The sequence below is a fragment of the Nanorana parkeri genome, unplaced genomic scaffold (assembly GCF_000935625.1).
Source record: "Nanorana parkeri isolate BGI_ZX_2015 unplaced genomic scaffold, ASM93562v1 scaffold1226, whole genome shotgun sequence".
Lineage (NCBI taxonomy): Eukaryota > Metazoa > Chordata > Amphibia > Anura > Dicroglossidae > Nanorana > Nanorana parkeri.
In genome coordinates this window covers 2,593-12,052 of record NW_017307494.1, presented here as the reverse complement: position 1 = coordinate 12,052, position 9,460 = coordinate 2,593, and the positions used below count along the sequence as shown (strand labels likewise).

At 43.4% G+C, this 9,460-nt stretch overlaps 1 protein-coding gene across 2 annotated transcripts in view; it reads right to left on the bottom strand.

The window, feature by feature from the left end:
* CPSF3L (cleavage and polyadenylation specific factor 3-like) overlaps positions 1 to 8,975 on the bottom strand; it is a 28,323-nt gene extending 19,348 nt beyond the window's left edge. The window contains exons 1-2 of one of the 2 annotated variants that reach the window (XM_018568672.1): positions 8,911 to 8,975; positions 4,263 to 4,339 (exon numbers count right to left, since the gene is read on the bottom strand). In XM_018568672.1, coding sequence (XP_018424174.1) covers positions 4,263 to 4,290 — 28 coding nt within the window. In that variant the 5' untranslated portion in view covers positions 4,291 to 4,339; positions 8,911 to 8,975. Of the gene's footprint in view, positions 1 to 4,262; positions 4,340 to 8,905 lie in introns of both variants that reach the window. The other variant, XM_018568673.1, reaches the window with a different exon arrangement.
* Between the last annotated feature and the right edge of the window lie 485 nt (positions 8,976 to 9,460).

Below are 9,460 nucleotides of genomic sequence, written 5' to 3'. Positions count from 1 at the left end.
CCCCCCATCCCCATCCCAAGCTTGTGATTTGGCCATGGAGGGCAAAGCAACAGGTAAACCTAAAACAAAACTATGCAATTGAAAAAAAATAAAAAAATCCAATGTATGTAAATGTATCTCTTCTCTATGATGAAGCCTTTTTGGTGAAACATGTCCGAGCCTGTGGATCTTGTCATGCTTATAACATTGTAGATTCCTGGGAATAAACTTTTTTAAATTGAGGTCCAGGCTGTTGAGTGCAGCTTTATATACATTGGATTACTGGTGACAGCACCCAGCCTTTTGGATGTGACTGATGAGTTTGGGCATATGAATGTAAGAGGTGTCACACATTTAGAAAAAAATGCTACAAGGTAAACTTTAAAGTAGAAGAGACTCTGCATGGCCTCCTCTGCATGGCCTCCTCTGCATGGCCTCCTCTGCCAAAAAAAACCTCATTGCATTTCTGCTATTAATTTTTATTCTTATTGTACACTGATTCCCAGGCATAAGCAGCGTAGTGTATGGAGATTGGCTCAACACTAAGGCCTCATTCATACTGCCGCGCGTATAGTACCATATGCAAATAAATGGCTCCATACACAAAGCCACGTATGGAGCCGTATATTTGCGTAGCGTATATATGCGCAAAAACAGAATGGAACCGAGATGCGTCCGGGCAGCGTATTTCTGCGTATTTTACACGCATACGCATGTTTTAGTGTGTATATGCGTGCAGTTCAATTTTGCTTGTGTTGTGTGTGAATGAGGCCTAAAGATTCTAGACCCAGAAAAAAAAAAAAATGGCAGAAGTGGTGATGGATCGATGAGATCCGAGTCTAGACAGTATGTTCTATTCCAGGAGCCAGAGAGCCGCATTGCTCCAGTGAGTTGCACATGGACAGCTCATGAGAGTCTAGCAGCTGTCTAGTATAAAAGCAGCACTGCAATGAGTTAGCTAAGAAAAACCCCCAGATATTTATGTTTTTATTATAGACATTGAAAAGGAGAGTCTTTATACAAGGATTGTACAGAATGTAAATACGAAAACCTTTATTACCGTATTTACTGGCATATAAAGCAACTGGGTGTATAAGACGACCCCCTAATTTTCCACTTAAAACATAGGTTTTTGGGCTATACTCTTCATATAAGACTACCCCACTTCCGAGGCAACACCATTTATAAACATTATGGATGGATGTGCGTTAATACTGTATGTACGGTAACTTCGGCTACATAAAGTATACCGCGCTGAGCCAATCACGGCGAGCTATGTATTCTATTAATGAATACAAAGCTTGCTTGGATTGGCAGATGTGTACATCGCTCGCCATGATTGGCTCAGCTACTGTATGTAGCCGAAGCTACCGTACATACAGTATTACCGCACATCCAGCGGGCTGACAGGTTAGGGATGTTCGTTTTGGGCCAGCTTGGCCCAAACGAACTAAAAGGTATACACTGTATACCCCGCATATAAGACGACCCCCGATTTTCGAGGGATGTTTTTAAGTATAAAAAGTAGTCTTATACGCCAGAAAATACAGTACATATTTATAGAGCAAAAAAAAAAAAAACAACCTTCAAAAATTGCTCTATACCTATATGAAACAGACAAACATTTAAAACTATAGCAGAACCTCTCACAATAAACAAATACCATTTTTGTCCTGGCATAAGTAGTCATGTCTTCTCAAATATAGCCATGCCACAATAATAAGAGATGAAACACTCTCTTTCAAAACATTGTTACTATGTTGCAGAATAATGTTTGAATGTCTTTTTTTTTTTCTTCTTAAAATGAGTTTGAAAGATTGTATCACTACTTATTTTTATTAAAGTGACACTAAGCTCAGGAGTTAAATCTTACATAGTTACATAGTATTTAAGGTTGAATAAAGACATAAGTCCATCAAGTCCAACCTATTGCGTGTATGTATTTATGAGCTGGTGTGTGCATGTATATGTGTCCATGTGTGATTTTTCTCTTAGCAATACCTGTACCCCTGTATATTATGGTCTCCCAAGAGCTCTTCCAGGAGTCTCTTGAATGATTCCACACTCTTAGCTGAAATCACTTCCTGTGGAAGGTACTTAAAATAGTGAAGGTACTTAAAATACATTCAAGTACCTTCACTATTAACAAAATGTATCTTATTTGTCTATCACTCGGCTGTAGCTCCTCAAATCATCTCTGAATTAGTGCCGACACTTTCCTTCCTTCTGGAGGGTGGCTACTTTTGTTCCCCATGGTCCCTGTGTGTGTTGTAAAGTAGTCACCGCTCCAAGCTCACTCCTGTGATGGACTACAATCTCATGTTTAGTTCACTAATTTGCACTGATATTGTAGTCCATCACAGGAGTGAGTTTGGAGATTTAACTCCTGAGTTTAGTGTCACTTTTAGTGAGCTGAACTCATGGTAAATTTCTAAAGGACCCATACAATTGGGATCTTTCCACACTGCAAGCTTTAAAAGCTATTTTTGGTCTAGGGTACCATTGAAAAGCAGTTTTTTTTTAACCTTATCCCTCACTCCCCCGGAAGCCGGCGCTCTCCTCTTCTTACTAAAGCTCTGGGTTGTGGGTGGGTCCTCAACCTCCCCTATTACCATAAAGGACTGCTGGTCCTGCATTGTACACAACATCAGGGCGCCTGTGATAAGCAAAGTGCAGAAGAGAAGTGGCTTTGGGGGAACAGTTGCATAGAGAAGAGGGAGCTTATGGGAGTGAGAAGTAAGGAAAGTAAAACTGCTTTTTAATGGTACTCTAGACAAAAATGAGCATTTAACCCTTGTCGTGCGGAGGAAGCCCCACTGGGAGGGTAACGATTTTCCTAGAGTTTAACATTACATTTATTGGAGAAAATTTTGTTCCAGGTTCCCTTCAGTCCAAAAAGCAGGTATGAATGCCTAGGTCAAGTGACCTAGGCACGCCTAGTCGAAGGGGCGGATCAACCGATCTGACCCAAGCAGAGATCACATGACCAAGTGCCTAGGCCTTCATACGTGTCAAGCAGAAAAGAACCGATCTGGCCCAAGCAGAGATCACATGACCAAGTGCCTAAGCCTTCATACATGTCAAGCAGAAAAAGGGAGCACGGATCACCACCTTCGAGGAAAGGAAGGTGTTTCAGCCCCTGTGTCACTATATTTATCTGTCCCAGGAAGAGATACCATGGCTTTAGTCTAAGATCCAATCTACTTTAAATGAAAAGAACTGAACAGGACTCCTCCATGTCGTGTCGGTCTTTGCTTCCTTCAGCGCTGTGTAAATGCAAAGCAAAGTTGTTCCCACCTATAGACCACACATGTATCCTTTACCAAGCAGCCTACAAATACACAATAAAGAGGATTATCTTCATTAAGGTTTCCCTTAACACCTGGAATAAGATTAACAGCAGCCATTCACCTTGGTGTAGTGTCCGTCCTTTCAGGAAATGACAGACAATTCTCACACTCTTATTTTATTAAAAAGTACCAGTCATTAAAGCAAATCCAAAATAATCAACTTTTCTCATTTCCTCTCGTTTGGTGTGATAAATATACAATTGTAAGTGTTTTGTGCAGGAAAAAATACATGTTTAAATCTAATAAGCCGATAGCTTCCTGTGCTCTCAGGCTACATTGACTATTAGGTAGTAGTGTACCAAGTTCTTAACTACAGAACTCCTGGCCTTATATAATGGAGATAAGGTGACGGGGTAGGTACTCTGTGCTCCCAACACCCTTCCTGTCCTGGGGTACCAATGCTGCCGATTCATAGACAAAGTACACCGAGTGTTGTCACCATAGGACAGCTGTGTCACCAGGAGAAAATATAGGAATAAAAAAGAAAAACTAATCCACCCACCCAATACAAGGACTGTTAAGTTGAACTATATTTTGTCTTGTATTGAACATAATTGAATAACTATATTGTATTGTAATGTCTTCCTTATACTGTAAAGCGCTGCGCAAACTGTTGGCGCTATATAAATCCTGTATAATAATAATAATAATAAATATGAATTTCTGTTTTTGGGTTTAGATAATCTTTAAACTCTGATCCAGGGGCAGGCAACCTCGGCACCCTCTGTAAGGTTTCTTTTCTTTTTTTGAGAAAGCTATTGTAATGGTTTATCTCAGAATCTACAGAATAGCCTCAAGAAAGGTTGCAGAATGACGTGTATTAAAATTAATGTAATGTATATAAATGACTTGGGCAGGATTGTTACTCTTCCTACAACAAAAGGTATAGCAAAGGTTATTCAAATATCAGTCATGAGGGAATAAGATTCTTACCCAATGGAGTAACCTTTATTTCTGGCATCTTCAGGCGTTTAGATCACTCAGATAGACAGATGGGAATAATTTATAGCCTGTCAAAAGATGTAAAGAAGTGAAACAATATAGTGCGGCAAGCTAAATAAGAGTATTTGGCAAATAGATACAATATTTTTTTTTTTATTGGGACAGCTTGCTCCTCCCCATCACTTCCTGGACCAACCCAGAGTGTCAGAGGGTGTTCTGTGGCTCTCCATCACTCCAAAATGGCTATTACTTAGCAGGCAAGGTACTGTAGAAAATGGTCCGACACCAATGGAACCTTAGATTCCAGCAAGTTGTACTAAATTACGGTAACAAATCACACAGCAGTCATTAATAGATCACACAGCAGTCATTAATAGAGCACCTTGACACTTCTTCCTTCTGGAGGGCGACTACTTTTGTTTCCCTTGGTCCCTGTGTGTGTTGTAAAGTAGTCACCGCTCCAAGCCCACTTCTGTGACGGAGTGCAATCTCACATTTAGTTTACTAATTTGTACTGAGCATGTAGTCCATAACAGGAGCGAGCTTGGAGCGGTGACTACTTTACAACACACACAAGGACCATGGGGAACAAAAGCTACAATATATATATTTGCAGGGCTTGAAAATTCACTCGTCCTGACACCGGAGCCAGACGAGTAGCTTCCCGGCCAGCCGTTGTAATTAAATGGCCGGCCGAGCTTCTTGGATGGCTGTTTACATACAACCGATCTGGCAGCTGTAGAGCCGCTGGATCGCTTGTATAATGAGTGTGGGTGTGCAGCCCCCCACCCTCCACCACTGCCAATCCCCGTTGTGTCCGGTGGTGGCTCGGCACAATGATGGTAAAACATCCATATCAACCATATGTATTGAAAGAACCATAGAAGGCATCAACAGGACAAGGTATATAAAAAATAAATATATATTTTTTTTATACACCTGGTTCTGTTGATACCATCTATGGTTCTTTCAATACATATGGTTATTATGGTTTTTTTTACCATCAATGTTTTGTATTCTTACTGTACCTTTTTGTTATTGCAAATTAAAAGGATAATTATGGGGAGAGTGAAATACATTCCTCCCCATAATAAGAGCCGACGTGTGACACTGAAGCTGTCACATGTTGGCTCTATTGATTGGGAACTGAGCGATCACATACTGCCGATCGCTGACTTCTCGATCTTCTACTTGCAGAATACAGTGACTGTCAGTCACCGCTCCCTGCAGGGATTCCCCCCTCCCATCCTCCAGCGCTGACTGGCAGAACGGAAGGGGGATGGGGTGGGCTCAGCTGGCACTGCCTCTAGAGAGACTGAGTCAGCTGTCAATCAGCCAGCGGGGTGGATCACGAGAATATTGTTGGGATCTTCTCCGGCCACAGTGCGGCTCTGCACTGTCTGCAATGTAGTAGGCAATAGCCCGCTATATGCTGAGTTTCGGGCGTAGGATAGGTCCTCCTGTGATCCTAAAGAGAACTATGGACAAAAAAGGTTGGACCATAATTCTCTTTTAAAAAAAAAAAAGTAAAACAAAGAATATGTATATCTACAATTAAAGTGCAGCATGTTGCCTAAGGCATAAAGCATTTCTGAGGAATAACATGAAACATCAGCACAGTTATTACACAGATTCCTGGAGCAGAGTCATCCCTCTATTAATTCCATATGATTTGTCATTGCTGAAGTGTTTACTCCAGTTGATTCCAAAGTACAGTCGCACCACGTGCTCTTCAGATCCTTCTCCTATGCAACGTTCACACCCCATAATTATAATGAAGAAGATAATTAAACTTATATTTACATCGTAATGTTGTATCATTTAATGACATTGAAGAATGATGACCAGACACAATGTGAGAGGAGTGACAGCCGTCAGACACAGCAGAATTCACATTTCATTTGGATGTGTAACAAGCGCAATGTCTGTCAAACCCGTCAGTCCTGTACTTCTGGAAGGACTGTAGATATCAGGGTTGGGGCCTCTCCAATCCAAAATGTCAAGTCTGAGGCGTTTCATTTTTGTGGGGAAACTATCAGCTTCTTATATCTCTCCAAGACCTGAGGGATGACATCTCCCTGCAAATATGTGTTACTCTGCCCTCCTAGAAGGCCAGAACAATGTTGTCACTCACTAGGAGCTGGATAGCTCATTCCCATCATGGGGGATACATCAGGGTAGAGTGACACCAATGTCTGGCATGGTTCCAGAACTGGCACATCTGGGAATTCTGGTGAGGAAAGCTTACACTGGTGTTTGGGATACACACATAGCAAGATCAGTGCTTATGGGGTCTCCAAGCTTCTAAGAAGCACTGTGCATGAGGAGGAATTCAAACTTTATGTATGTGGCTAGGCAACCTCAGCACTCCCCATTAAACTAATCATGTCTCCCCCTGTAGGAGTCAGCTTATGACTATCAGAATCTTGCAGTGCCTCATGGGACTTGTAGTTCCACAACAGCTAGTGTGCTGAGGTTGGCCAAGCCTAATCTAGCTTATCAGGTCTGAATCTGAATTCCTTCCTCTGCTTCCTGTGTCATTATAAGGATGGTGGGGCTAGACATGGAATGCCCCGTCACTAACTCCTCATTGCAGGGTGGGTGCAGGCAAATTATTTGGGGTGTCTAATTAAAGGGCTATGACAGATGGACCATTTTGGTGTTAAGGACTAATGACAGCTACAAATCAATAATGCCATCCAATAACAGCAGTTTGTAGATCGTGTTTAATCAATATGGCCACTGGTGGCCCCATTCACAGAGGTGCACGGATCCGTACAGGCCCAGGGAGCACAGATGTTTCAGGAGTGGAGTTCAGCAGCGCACACAAAGGGGAGTGGGCAGCATTTACAATCTTCTTGACAAAATTAACTGACTGAATCACTTTAAGAACTGAATGTGCAATGGAGGAAAACAGATTTGTTGTCACCCCCCCTCCCTCCCTGGCAGTACACACTCGCCTATCCATGCCCAGAGCTGGAAGTAAAGAAAATCCACGAACCTCTGGGTATGGAGGAACATGGGACAGCTCTGGTGCTTGGTGATTGGTCCAGCTTTGTCACATGGCAGCGGGACACTTTCCTGGCACTGTGTAATCTGCAGCTAGAGGAACTCACTCCCAGCAGCGGGGAAACACAGTAGGGCTGCAACAACTAATCAACATAATCGATTATAATCGATTTTGAAAATAATCGTTAGCTGCAGCTCTAAAACACAGGAAAGGCGAGTATGGACCAGTGGAGGTCAACTTACTTGATATAAGGGCCTGAAGTGCGTCCCCTGATATCACCAAAGGGCCACACATAAAATTCAGTGAATGTCCCCTAGCAGATCATTTCAATATCTAAGCGCAGTTCATACCTCAGGCAGTGTTGAGAGATGGGCATGGTACTCTCTATGCCTTCCCCTCTCTCTTCCACTCTTTTATTTTATGTCGCATTCCCTACTTGTAGAGGTTTAGGCCGGTTTCTTTCCGCTGACTAGCGCATTGAGATGACTGTTTGTACATACAAGCTGATAAGTCCTCTGAAACTAACCATCTTACGGTTATGTCGACATGTGTATTCAACCTACTGTTTTGGACTCTGTCTGCTCATGCTCTTAACTTTAAAGTAGAACTATGAGGCAAGTGATTTTCACTCAGCCTCATAATCTGAGCCGACCTGTGACAATTAAACTGTCACAGGTCGGCTCAGTAGATCAGGAAGTGTCGCTCACATAGCGTCGTTCACTCACTTCTCGATCTATCCCTGCAGAGAGCTGTGACTGTCACTCATGGCTCCTTGCAGGGATTCCCCCCTCCCGTCTGATCCTCCAGCACTGACTGGCAGAATGGACGGGGGAGGGGGCAGGTACAGCTGGTACTGCCTCTAGATAGGCAGAGCCAGCTGCCACTCACGCAGCTGGGTAGATCCAGACAGAATTGCCGGGATCCGTTTTGGCTGCGGCGCTTTGGGTGACGCTAGTTTGTGTCCTCCAATTACCTTTAGGAGAACTATGGGGAAAAGCCCTGACCCCATAGTTCTCCTTTAATAAAAATATATAATGTTAAAAAAAAAAAAAATCAGTGAATGTAATGCTACAGTAAGGTGTTAGAGACCGCGGCCCACTCCACGGGAGAATGGCCAGAGACCGAAGGCACGCCACGGGAGAACGTCCAGAGACACAGTCCCACGCCACGATGACAAAACATGTTATGGGAGATGTTGGAGACTGAGGATAAGAGACTGCTAAAGATCACAATCATAACATCAACTTTACAGACCAATGCTTCCACATGTGGGCTCCTTACAACCCTCTTAAAAATGACCTGCGCCATATCTGATACTACTGCAACATCAATTATAAGCACACAGGAAGAGGAAAATAAATCAAACTATTTGACTTCCTTTACTGGGGGTCAGTAAGAAGCTAGTTAAAGAAAACATAGAATACTGTCTGCAGGGGCTCTGAGGGCCACAATATGGGCCACCAGGGGTAATGGATTGTTGATTAAAGTGAACCTGATTTTCAACCATTTATAGCCACAGCACACGTTGTCTCTAAAACCTCCGTCTATCCCCGAGAATTAAGTGTCCTCTTCCCCTGTGTGTAGAGAGAAGGGCCCTCTATCACCGCACAGCTTCCATTCTTACCTCTCCATCAGCACCACTTCCCTACACAGGGCAGCGCCATGACACCACGTACGTCACGTGAACAGCACCCTCCGCAGCCGCCCCTTTGGAATCAGACCGGCCAATTAGAGTTCATTCGCCACTGAGGGGCGTGGCTCATGAAGGACACTCGTTTGTTTTTTTTTCTTTCCGAACCGCCGCATTCGTTAATGGTGTGCCAGGAAAGGGGAGAGGGCGGCTGTGATTGGCCAGCAGGCTGATTGATGTGTACAGGGGGAAGGGCGGACATGTGTGATGGGGATAGGGCTGTGTGCGGAGGTGTAGACAGGTGAGTGGCCGGCGAGATCGGGGACAGGTGAGTGAGGGGGAGGTGAGCTGTCATGGCCGAACCGGGACAACCAGCTGGAGAGTTATAGGCTGTGTGTCGGAATTGTTGGAGGACTGAGAATACTTCCTGCTGGAAAAATATGTTTACGTTACATTGTAATGAATGGAAATGTTCTGATTGGCTGTTCTGATACTTGTAAACAGTACAGGGGGCCGTTCATGTAGATGTGTGTATCAATGTAGGTACAA